The sequence below is a fragment of the Oryzias latipes genome, chromosome 3 (genome assembly GCF_053564925.1).
Source record: "Oryzias latipes strain Hd-rR chromosome 3, Olatipes_Hd-rR_3.1".
NCBI classification, from domain to species: Eukaryota; Metazoa; Chordata; class Actinopteri; order Beloniformes; family Adrianichthyidae; genus Oryzias; species Oryzias latipes.
In genome coordinates, this window is record NC_136239.1 from 25,131,278 (window position 1) to 25,144,650 (window position 13,373).

The window sequence follows — 13,373 nt, forward strand, 5'->3', positions numbered from 1 at the left end:
AACGCAATACAGTAACTGCTAAGTAAGAACAACCAAATACATTTGCATGAGGAAAAAACCTCTTGAAATTTACAACAGATAACTGCATCCATGTTTAGCCACACAAACAGCTTCAAGTAAATCATAAAGCATATGAACAATCAATTTTTAAAAATAGGTGCAACATTTTTTAAAGCGTCAAAGTATTGAAAAGCAACAGTGGTTTGTGATGTCATTTCAAACTTCAAACATTTTTACAGAAGTGACTAAAACGTGATTTTGTACATAATGAGAAGCACTTTCTGTTTTGTAGTCAGTGGGGAGCAGTCAGTGACAGAGATGAGTCTGCCTAAAATTAACCACACCAAGAGAGCAGAGCTGAGTTTTATTTAATCCTAAATTCTGTGCCTGAGTTTACTGAGATCCACTGAGAGAAAACAAACCTACAGAGAATTAAAAAAAACAGAATGTTACATACAATCAAACCATGCATCCATGGTTCTTAATCTTAACAAGACTATTTCATATTTGCTCAGTTTTTTGTGAATCTTTTAGATTAGGAAAATGTGTCTTTTTATCATTAGAAACCTCTGCAGTTAAAAAAAAAGCTGCTAAATGTATGATGCACATCATGTTTTCAGAATAAAAGTCTTACGGTACTAAAGACGCATACACAAAATGTTTGAACTGATGATAAACGGTGTTGGTGTACTCTGTGTTGTTGCGAACATGAGATCCTCCTAAGCTCTGCTTTCTGTTACTTACAGATGAAATTTCATCACCAGGCTTTTTCCCCAGTCTTTTTGTTTGAGCTGATAGGTGTGTGGCAAAAGGTACAAACACAAAAATAAAAGCTGTTGGAGATTCTGTTTTTCTCATTCAAACTGGCCCTTCTAATTCAAAAACTGTGTTTATGCATCTATAGTGCTGTATTAGTTTTATTCTGAAAATATGATGTAACTAAGTTTAAGTATAAAACTGTGTAAATCAACAGTGAAAATTTACCCAGAAATCATTTGTTTTGGTTTCCTTGTTTTGCAAAAAGCCTTTTTTTAAAGGTGCATCTAAAATGTTTTAGCAAAAAGGTGGCTTGTATTCCAGAAGACCTTTTTGCTGAACTGTGTTGATATGACAGGTATCCAGAAAGACACAATGAAGCTAGCTTTTCACAATAAAATGCTTTTTCCAACAGTAGCTGCCCAATCCTGCAGCTGACTGGCTGAGGTGAGCTTCACTGATTGCAACAATTGTTTGTTTGTTTTTTTAGGTATTTGAACATACAATTAAAACCATTAAAAAATGAAGGTCTTACATAACCATGCATAAGTCCAGCTGATTTGAAGTTCAGGCAGCAGGTGTTTCAGAAAGGCTTGTTTAGTGATGGTCGTATCTGCGATTTAACGCTTAACTTTCAATGGGAACATGCTGAGAAGAATAGCTGTGATTAACAACAGCTGCCACAACACCGCCCATAGTGGAACAGAAGAGCCATAATGCTGCCCAGGAACATTAGCTCGAAAATAACAACCATTCATCGATCAAAACAAACTCCCATAAATAAAAGCATGCGCGGTAAATCTCACAAAAAACCAGAACACAGGATGTGCAGCTTTTTATGGTTTTAAATGTATAGACTTTTTTGTTGGGTTCAGCAATTAAAAGTTCAATTCTTGAATCCAGAAGACTTGACAAGCCAGATGTATTTGTAGCTGGCCATACCCCAAAACTATCCAACTACACACCATTTTGTGAAAAATTACCCATTTCACAGCCACCATCCCCTGCCCCACTGCACACTAAAGAGTCAATGGCCTCATCAGATTTGCATCATCAACACAGTTGGAAGGGAGGAATGATGAATCTCTGTTAGAGCCACTTGGGCTGTTTTTCAATCCAGTTCTCTCTGGCCCACTTTTGAAGAGTCTCGCCTGCCCCACTCTGCCTCAATTATCTAGCTATGCCCAGCTGAGATGCAGTAATCCAAACCCTCATTCCCTGCAATTTCCACACTTATGTCTGCACACTCACTTGCATTAAGTTCACAATCACTTATAGGTGCTTCTTCCCCTACCTTTAGGATCTGAGAGAAGAGAGCACTGACTGTAGTCTGAAGGAAGGAAAGATATTCGAATTATGGACTTTCAGTAGTGAAATATTTAAATTAAAAATGTATGCAGATGTAATCTAATTTTAGCTTCCTGAAATCTGAATCCACTTCACAGGTAAAAGTTGTGAGTGGTTTTTTTTTTTATTGAAAATGGAAATGAATCAAATATATATATATTCCATTTGTGCAACTTTCTAAAGTGTTTCCTGCAGAAAAAGAAAATGTGTTTTTTTTTATAAATATATATTTCTACATATTCTTTCCATGTTTAAACTAATTTCCTTTTTACAGCGCCATATGAGTTTCTCTTTGAAAAGGGCTGGATTGAATGATAATAATTATCATTATAATTTAATAGCATTATAATAGATACCATTATAATAAAGCAAATTTCAGACAAAGGCTAGAAGTGTTTGCATGAGCTTTCAAAATGATGTTTAAAAAAAGAGTTTTTCTGTTAGTATCCAAATTTTATTATATTTGGCATATTTATATTTAAGTTTGGGAGACTTTAAACACAAACAATCACTCACAACCTTCCTGTTCAAGCTGGTCCACTCCAGAGGATTGTATTAACCTGACGAATGAAAAGCTGGCATCCAAAATGTTTAAATAGAAAAACATAATGTACTCTAATGAGGGAACAAGTGGGCAAATAAAGATTCTAGTCAAATGGAATGGCCTCTGCAATAATGCACATTATTTCCTTAAATGTGTACTGCTTTGTTTTAGATGCAGGATTTTTAAGCAAAATAAGCAAATTGATTTAATCAGTTCAAGTCTTAATTCTTTTTAAATGAATATCTCTGGAAGATTTACTTTAACCATAAAAGCTGCTTTGTTTTTGTTTTGTTTTTTTCCTTAACAATATCTTTGTCAGCTAAAACGCTTTTAAAGTCGTGTTTATGGTTTCGGAGTGCATGTGTGATAGCTCAGTCCTTATTTGTAATTTCTACTCGATGTTTGTCCTTCGCTTCTCAGATAAGTGACTACAACAAAGCTTTGTTGATGCACACAACACGTGCATTCAGAAACTAGAATGCTTGATTGTTGACTTTTTCTATTGGCACATCAGACACTGGATCAGCTTCACATGCATGTCCTGTGGCTCTAATTGCTATAGGAAAATATAAAGAATCAAGGAACACAATGCTCTGTGATTTCTGCCAAAACAACCATAAACACTTAAAGATCATTGAAGCACTAGAAAGAAATAAACATGTTTGACAAATTTTTAAAAACTTTAAAATAAACATAAAAACTTAATCAATATTTGTACTTTTTGATTCATGCAGATTAGCAGCTAGAGAAATGTATTACTTAACTTCTATCACAATTCTCATATTCTTCCTGCACACCTTAAGAATAAACATCTCTGGACTATTCTCCAAACACATCATTATTTTTTTTAAATACATATGTATTTAAGCCTTAATGCTCCCATTTATTACTTAAAGGATGGCTAGTATTAATCCATCTGACAGTAATGTAAAACCCAATTAGAATTTACAGTATGCACCACAAAGGCAAACAGATCAATAAAACATTTACACATGTCAATGAGCTAAACTGGGCTTTGTTCAACATCTTTACTGCAGCGCTGCTCTACAATTCCAGGTGGAGGGATCAGGTTTCAGGCACCAGATGTGAAGTGCACACACACACACACAGATATCACACAGCGGAGGAAGAGGAATCTCAATCCAAGGCTGAAAACTAAGACTCCTTCAACCGCCATTTATAAATAAGGCCAAAAAACAATGTAAACAAAGATTGTGGTAAGTAAACAATCGTCTTTTCTGTGTGTCAACGGATGACTCAAGCCAGTGCTTATCAAAGGAGATGTTGTATTTAAGGAATCCTACCTGGTGCAGTGAACTGACTGCTTCCTAATGTGGTGGGCCGATTTTTCCCTCCACCTACAGGCGGAGAAAACATCTGAAAGGAAAGACATCGACGTACACCAGAATTACAACAAAGACTCGGTCGGCTGGGGAAAAGCATCAGCTGCAAATTTCCTAGTCAGAAATTTCAAGACAACTTTTCTCATTAGAAAATATCATTTGGCAAAATGATCCTATGCGGTAGAAGACTTATAGGGTGAAAAAATTAAAGACATTAAACTCAATTTTTTTTTTACAATATGAGTAATAGTAGTGTTTTAATAGTAGTGTTTTGTTTTAGTTCTTTGCTAATTCCTGGTTGATGAATAACTGAAAAGAATACTTGATCCCAAACTGCATCTGAGACTAAAATAATGAAATGATGATGGTATCCGTTCAATATTACATATTTTAGTTCATATTCTTTTTCATCAAAATGATAAATTAACTGAGAAAAATATCAAGACCCATGAAAAATTCTAGAGCAAAAGAAACAACACAAAAAAGAAATTAACAAAATATTAACAAATCTCACTTTTGTATTAATTGTACTTGACTACAAAATCCTACAAAGAGGATCCCAATCAATTGGTGCATTGAGTTTAAGAGGAAAATGAAGCCTTTCTGCAGTGGCTCCGTTTTCTTTATGTCCTAAAGTCAAATAGATTCATGCTGATGATGGTATAGAATAAACAAAAAAGACAACACAGCTGTCTGAGTCTTATATAATCCCTTTATCCTAACTGTCCTGATGCTAGATCACATTGAAAAATAAAACTCAATAAAAATGAATACACCTGTTATATTACATGTCTCGACTACCTTGAACCAACAGTTAGTGTGAGCTATTTAAATTTGTAAATAAAACGTGAGTCCTACCGCACTGAAATCCAGCAAGTCACTTAACTCCTTGTCTGTTCCGAGAGCGGCGATCCGCTGCTGTGGATTCATCCTGGCGGTCTTGAAACCTGCAGAGAACGCAGAGTCAGTCAGTCAGTCATCAGCTCACATCTCTGCTGCTTTATTTACCGGCGGGGAGCGGAGCCGCGGGGACATGCCCGCCTCGTTATCCATGCAGAATTGATCAACATCCTCGCCGTCAAATAAAGTTGACGAGAGCGTGTCATCGTGCGCAAGCATCAACAGTTTGGTCCCATCGTTCGTGGCTAATGATGCTAGAGACGTGTGAGCACACCTTTTGGGGGGAATTTGCTCGGAGTTGCTGTTTTAAAGCGGACGAACTAAAGCGTTGATGGGACCGCTCTGATGGATGGATGGATGGATGGATGGACCCGCAGCGTCTTTCGAGCTGGAATCAGTAACAACGCCGCACGCTGCCTGCTGCTCAGACTTTTTAGTGAACAGCTGGTTGAGCTGCCACTGACTGTCAGGTGTTTGTAAGGCAGATTTTCCATGCGTGACAAGGTTTATCTTTTGGTTGAGGTGCCTAACGTTACTTAGCTAGCTGGCTAACGTTAGCCGCAATTACTAAACGGGATGAAAATAGCTAGCGAGCTGCGGACAGCGGGTTTAATCTTTTGAAGACAGCAGTGTCTTTTCACTGACTCAAATGTTCATTACAGGCCAGTTCAAGCCTGACAATGTACACAACCACACACTCTTTAAGGCAATCTCAGTGTCCAGCTCCAAAAATAAAAAAAACAAACAAAAAAACGCAATGATGGTCTCTCTCAACTCACAACTTCTTTCACGGACCTGAAAGCTTCCAGCAAAACAACTCCCACTGCTATGTTACCTTTTCTTTGAGTCAAATCCAAACTAGGGTGATCTGGCGAAGAGTCGCTTTCTGGCAACACGTCTTCCAAATGGCGAATTGGGTGTTTAAAGAGCAATAGGTGAGGGGGAAATCCTCTATGTCAGTTACGAGTTTTCCTTAGGCAGACATTTTTGCTTTGCGAAAGCCTCAGCACCACGATGACAGTGCTTGTTGTATCCCTCCGCCGTGCACGGTGACATGATGGTCCCAGTCAGCAGGAGATGCTGCGGGCGTCAATGTTTATCTGCTTCATTATCATCCCGGATCATGGCTTTTTGCTGCCCTGCAGCATTTCAGAAAATTCAATTACACAACCCAAGCAACATGGAAACTGTCGTTTATATGACATATCACAATAAGGATTTTCTTTGCTGATGTAAACATATTGGGGGGTATCCATTTCCCAGTTTCTTATTTCTGTTTTTGTATTTTTAGCATTATAATTGTTATATTAAAAGAGATTTTCGACTTAGTGCTGATTAACTGTATAATTTGCTCCAGAATCCTAATCCAGGAAAGCTGATATATTCAGAAGGATTAAAAAGTTTTACAAGTGTATGTTAAGATATCCTATGATTTCGGAATTTTAATATAATTCTGGTTTGACTTTGCAGTACATCTACTTATCAAATTTTATGGACCTAAAAATGTTTCCTTTACGTCCTTTGTGTATCAGTCTGTTATGCATGTATAGGTCTACATATCATTATTTTACTATTTTACTGCCAATCCTCTGCCTACTTTATCATTTTTGTTAAAACAAAAGGTAGTTTATCAGTGTTTTCCTGTCACTTAATGGAATATATTCCATTTTTAGCTCAGCAGTTGGATGCTGATCAACAGTTATTGCATTGTTTGTAGTTTTTCCATGAGTGGCAATAGAATTACATTTTCTTTTCTTTTTTGTGACATGAAATATTTTGGTCACTAATCCCTAAAAAAAAAACAGGATTGTTCCATCGAACAATAAAAAGATATATATGTATATATATATATGTATATATATATATATATATATATATATATATATATATATATATATATATACATATACATATATATATATATATATATATATATATATATATATATATATATATATATACATATATATATATATATATATATATATATATATATATATATATATATATATATATATATATATATATATATATATATATATATACGGTGGCGCAGTGGTTAGCGCTCTTGCCTCACAGCAAGAAGGCCCACGGTTCAAGTCCTGGCTGGGGGACATGAAAAATACATCAATGGGGAACCTTTCTGTGTGGAGTTTGCATGTTCTCCCTGTGCATGCGTGGGTTTTCTCCGGGATCTCCGGCTTCCTCCCACTGTCCAAAAACATGCTTCATAGGTTAATTGGCAACTCTAAATTGTCCATAGGTGTGAGTGTGAGAGTGCATGGGTGTGTGATTGTGGACGTTCTACCCTGCGACAGACTGGCGACCTGTCCAGGGCATCCCCTGCCTTAACCCAAGTAGCCGGGATAGGCTCCGGCAGCCCTGTGACCCCGAAAGGGACAAGGCGGTACAGAAAATGAATGAATGAATATATATATATATATATATATATATATATATATATATATATATATATATATATATATATATATATATATATATATATATATATATATATATATATATATATATATATATATGTGTGTGTGTATATATATATATATAGTTCCAGGTCTCTTTTAAAAACCTTTTTAAAGACTAAAATATAACTAACCTCGTCCTTGACCAACGTTTGATTTTGTTTAAAACTCTTTTATCATGCTTTTACTCTGAAGGATTCCACCGGAAATCGGCTAGGCATTTAAAACAAGCAAACTCCAAACGCATCGTAGTAAGTACGGGACACCTGAATTTACTTACAACGAAAAGAATGAAGAGCAAAAATACCACAGGATGTCATTTTTGAGTTAAAAATAATTCTGATTTGCATGAAATGTCAGATTATGTTGCAGGAAAAACGAGAAGAACAACAATAACCACATTACATAGCATACCATTACATTCTTCGCTCAAACCTTTATTTTAAGTGCTTTGAATTTTTTTTAGTATTATTGATACCAAAAAATCACTAATCTTACGGTCGTTCAATTAATAATGATTGATTGAAAAGTAACATGTGTGTAATATTAAATGAAAGCTCTGCAGTAGGTATTTCACTGGAACTTACGTAAACAACGATTCATGTGTAATAAGATTGAGTGCAACTTACTGATAACTGACTCCATGGTATTTTAACTTTGCAAAAATCATAATGTGGCTATGCAAGGGATAATCAGCGCTTTTTTACAGTAATAGCCCCAAATAAGTGAACCAAACAGTGTAGTCGAAGTAAGTGCTCGGCAGCAGCATCCTTAGTACAGTGCACCTTCTTGGCGTGCCGGATCTACTTTTTCTTCCGCGATGGCAAAGTTGGACTCATCTACTGTATGTGACTGGAGGGTTTTCAACGGAAATGTAACATCCTTTTATAGATTATTTATGCATTCATTTTTGATCTGAGATAGATAGATAGATAGATAGATAAATAGATAGATAGATAGATAGATAGATAGATAGATAGATAGATAGATAGATAGATAGATAGATAGATAGATAGATAGATAGATAGATAGATAGATAGATAGATAGATAGATAGATAGATAGATAGATAGATAGATAGATATTTTGTAACATCTTATAAACTATGACTCAGATGCACAGAAAGGTAAATACATAACTGAACTGTTTACAACTGGCCTCTGGCCAGGTTAGAGGGGTGCTTATTCTCCAGAGAATGCCGTTTATATACCACAAAGCTGATGAAAAACAAGAACTTGCTTTTGACTAATACATCACACTTTATGAAGTCCTTTGGATTTGTTGAGTTGAAGCTCACACTAACTATAGTATATCCATTCCCTTAGGTTGTTTAGAGCTAAGAGTCGGGATCAGGAGTCAAACACAACGCGTGAAAAAGAAAGAAATTCATAGGTGAGGTTTTACGTTTCCCACTTCATAACCAAGGTTATCTCAAGGTGCAGAATGCAAGAGAAGCATCTTACCAACATGAGCATTGTGGTGATAAAAAAAAACATTAACATCTTGACGCCTATTGATGCAAATATATTTATCAAATCACTTCTACTTGAAAGTGACCTTAATTTAGCATATATGAAAGCCAAAACATAAGTATGTTTTTTTTTCAAAGCTGGAAATAAATTCAGGCAGCAAGGGATTAAATATACACCTATAATGAACTAATACCTGTAGAGCTTGGTCATTTTTTAAATACATTTTTTCAATTGCAACCTGTCAGTTATGGGTTTTATGCTCAGATTCAATAAGATAATGTTATTTACAAAAGAACAAAAATCTAAAATGTCTGGTTCCAAATGGATCCAAGATGATTTAGCCAATGCTAATTTTGACCATCAGAGAGCTCAAGAGGACAAAACAATATAGAAGTAGTTCTGGTTCAATATTCATTTCTGAGGCTTTCATTAAACGAAAGAAAGTCACCATTAGTTGTAGCAGTTGTTGAGAGATTGCCCTGGAAGAAGCTTTCAAAGTCTTCCATTCTGAGAGAAAAATGAAAACATGTTTCAGGAGAACCGCGATTGTTTGTCAGCCTGCCAGTGTCCCTGGAAACAACTTTGAATTTATTCTTGTTTGCATCGATGATAGAGCATAAGCAGTTCTAGTTTTTTCTTGTATTCCATCTCTCTTAAGTTTGTAAATATGTTCCAATTTAGTGAATTGTTACTTCTTTTAACGCTGTATCGATGGGAAAGCTTTAAGACAAACGCAAAGTTACTCAGTTTGCAATTATGTTGTGCTGCAGTGGTAATATTCCACATTAGATCAACAGGTGGGGCCTTTGCCTGGCAGTAACTGGAGAGGCATTAGTAGACGGTGGATTGGGAAGGGTGACTACAAACTCTATGTTTGAGCTCATGACTCGTGTCTGCCGAGCCTTACTCAAGAGGGGACTTCCAACAGCTTTTAGCTGGGATTTGCACTCTCCAGAGCAGCTGGCTCTGCTGCCAAGTTGGACTTGGGGTAAAGTGGACGCTGTCAGGGGCTCCCTGAGATTCTCCCTTCAGGTGCCCCAGACTCCTTTGGGAACAGTTTTAGGGACCAATTAGATCATTAGCTGATTCAAATGAAGAATTTGATGAAGACCTTGACAGTGGCTTTGGTATGGAGAATGGTGGATTATACAGCCAGAAAACTGTCGTGCTGAACAGCTGGAGTTCTCACTTTGGTGGGAGGCTTTCTAAACTTAAGTATTTTCCCCAAAAAGATAACTTATCCTCCACCAGGTCAAAAGCAGGAATGCAAAGGATTTTGGAAAGAGCAACAATGGGGTAAAAGGAGACTAGAGAGCATCTTTTGGAGTTTTTTTTTTGTTTTTATCTGAAGGAACTGCTCATCCTCAAACTGACAGCTGACAAACATCAGCGTTTTGCTGTTACCATTCTGAAACTTAAAAAATAGTTTGTATCGCAACTTCTGGACATAAAGTGACAAAACTGTGTGTCACTAAAAAAGGGTCAGAGAGAAACTAACTTCACTAGCCTCACCAGATGAGCAGAGAATTACAGAAAATGACAGGAATCTGAACAAAGGAAGCCTGGTATCCTATGGTAAGTGATGACTAATACAATGCAGATGAGAGGTAATCAGTCTCTGTCTGCTGTAATGAAATGGGCTAGAACTCAATGGAAAACTCAATGGAATACAACAATACAAACATATGATTTTGATCCATCAAAATATTAAGGCAGATTTTCTGGAAAAAGCTACAAAGTTTGAGATTTTTTTGTTGTTGTTGTTCAAAGCCTTTTCATGAAGTCAAATGTTGAAGGGAAAAATAGCCTAAAGTCAGTAGTTTTTTTATTAGCTTGGGCCTTTTAGAGAAAACTATTTGGTGTGGGTTTACAGCTGCATGATGTTAGAGAGAATGCAATGTTTGAATGAACTTTCACTCAGAAAAAAGAAATTCACAAAAACTGAATTTCCACTTTATGCAGGGATGGAAACTATGTGTTCATCTTAAAATCCCTGCAATATCTGGATTTGGCCTCTATTTTTACCTGTTGTGATCAGCTAAAATCTAACTTTGACCGTTTTTAGACCTTTTAAAAGCCTTATTACAGGTATTGAACTCTAAATTTGTACCATTACCTCTATTTAGACCCCACTGCCAAACAAATTCGTTTTAGTGCTAGATAAATAAAGAATGTAAATGAAATGGAAAGTGTTCATGAGACACTAGGAGACTTAAAATGACACCTTTGTCTGCACATAGTGGGAAGTCACTCGTGTACTGGTGTGTCACTGGGAAATGCCACTCCTACCTTATTCAAATGTTTCAAATAGTCCCACTTATGTCTTTAGAAATCTCAATCCAAGAACCACCAACACACTTGGCAGTTCTTTCACTACATTTGTTGAAAACTAAATTTTGCTGTCATAAAAAGTCTGTGTGTGTGTTTGTGTTCTCTGAATCCGTTTCCACAAACAATAAAGCACGTCTTCATAAATTCATGGTTTCTGCTCTGAACGGCTTGGAGAGAAATTAGGATGAAATCTATTTTCATTTGTGTCTCAATATCACAAACAGAGCTCCGTGAGCTTTTATACTTGTCAAAAAGAATTATCTTCTGGGGCAAGAGGACTCCTACAACAGATGCCATGGTCTTCAACCATGATGAAATCCGGCTGCTATTAAAGGAGCAATTTGTAATATTTTGTGACATCTAGAGACCCTATAAATTTAGCAGCCAGCCAAACATTGCTTGAAATGATTCCAAAACACTGATTTTTTTCTTCTTTTTTTTAGTTCATGCTCATTTTAATGTAACGCAGATATTTTATCTCACTTTTTTATTTAATAAAAATGTTAGATACACATGGTACACATAAGTTCTGTCATTTTAACTATATTTCTTCAGTTTATATAATCATGGAATCATGCACACTGAAACTGAATGCCATGTTTGTCTTTTGCTTGACTCTCTGTGTTATAAAACCAGTCATAGAGTGATTCAAACTACTTTTATACAGTTTTATTCTATCTATAAAAATCAATGAACCAAGCAAAAATCCAGAAAAAATACAGTTACAAATAAGTATTATTTTTAATACAAACAAATTGCATTTTTAACAAGATCTCTGAAAATTTGAGTTAGCCCTGAGTCACCAGCTCCTACTGATGCCCAACTCATGTGTGGAAGTCAACGTCTTAATGCTTACGTAACAAAAATATTTGAATGATGAGCCAAAGCCAAGAGTCATGAAATTACAAAGTTTTTTTTTCTGTGAATAAAATGGACACATGGGAGACGTCTTGGCCATTAATCAATTCCACACTGCCACCTGTTGGATGAACTCAGAATCAGAGCTCCCACACTTTTAATTAAGTTTCATTTTCACTCAGTTGTGCTGTAACTGTCTAGTAGTTGACATTTTACTCTCTCTGTTGAGATTTGTCAGTCTGTTTGGGACATATTCTCTTGGACACTCTTGACTTTGGATAGAGCTGTCCTGTCTTGACACTCATTTCCTAATAGTGCAAGGGAATCACAGAAACATTTGGATAATTCTTTTATTGTTTTAACTATGACTAAGGGTGTATTGATGCATTTTAGCTATAACTTATATCATAATTTGTGGTTGCTGGTACGATTAATAATCAATATTGGTTCATTTTAAACCATCCAATTCACTGACCTAAAATCGAGCCAGGACATATTTAGCCAAAAATCCACCCAGTGTGACTCAGAGATAAATACCAAGGGAGTAAATAGTGAAGGGAATTTTTCCAGATTTATTGCAAGATAATAAAGTGCAAATTAAATATGTGTACAAAAAAACAATTGAACAATAATTAATGGCAATCAACCCATTCATATTTTAGTTTCATAAAGTTCATCCCAATGTTGTTCTTCCACATCAAAACAACAAAAACGGAACATTCTACCACACTGTGCGGTCACATGTCTCTGCAAAATTGGCTTGATCATTTTCCGCTGCCATCATGTTGTCTGCTGTGATGCATGCCTCAGTCCAACTGTCATTTTTCAATATCGATTGGTTTTATTTCATTTTTAAACAAATTTATAATGTTGTAGGTCGATGAAAACTTGCCTCAGACAGAACTATGAGGTTCCATTTGTGCCTAATATACGAAAATATGTTTTTGCGTCCACTGTCTATGTTTTGGGTCCATTGTTTATGTCTATTAAACAAGTTCATTGAATAGAAAGCAATTAATTGGTTTAGTCAAATAATCGTCACATCCCTAACTAAGGCATTTTGTCTTTAACTCTTTTCTCCCACTAAGGTGCAAGCGGGGTTCCTGCAATAGTCACTACTGTCTGCAGATGATAACCTGGTGTGTGCACACAACACATTAGTCTCTAGCTCCTGTGTACTGTGGTGTATGCTTCAATCCTGAAGAGAAAAAGTAAACAATAAGAGCTCTTTAAACTATCTGTATTTTGTTTTTTACTTGCAAGTTAAACAACAAAATTCTAGTTTGGAAGTCACAAGCGCTCATCTCTTGGGGGCCGTGATGTTGCCATACCAACAAGACAAA

At 36.0% G+C, this 13,373-nt stretch overlaps 1 protein-coding gene across 15 annotated transcripts in view; it reads right to left on the reverse strand.

Moving 5' to 3' along the window:
• Nucleotides 1–5,912, reverse strand: part of tcf12 (transcription factor 12) — a 58,931-nt gene extending 53,019 nt beyond the window's left edge. For 14 of the 15 annotated variants that reach the window (XM_078944511.1, XM_011491400.4, XM_078944510.1 and 11 more), the window contains exons 1-3: nucleotides 5,726–5,912; nucleotides 4,849–4,937; nucleotides 3,952–4,024 (exon numbers count right to left, since the gene is read on the reverse strand). In XM_078944511.1, coding sequence (XP_078800637.1) covers nucleotides 3,952–4,024; nucleotides 4,849–4,920 — 145 coding nt within the window. In that variant the 5' untranslated portion in view covers nucleotides 4,921–4,937; nucleotides 5,726–5,912. The remainder of the gene's footprint in view (nucleotides 1–3,951; nucleotides 4,025–4,848; nucleotides 4,938–5,725) is intronic. The other variant, XM_020714323.3, reaches the window with a different exon arrangement.
• Between the last annotated feature and the right edge of the window lie 7,461 nt (nucleotides 5,913–13,373).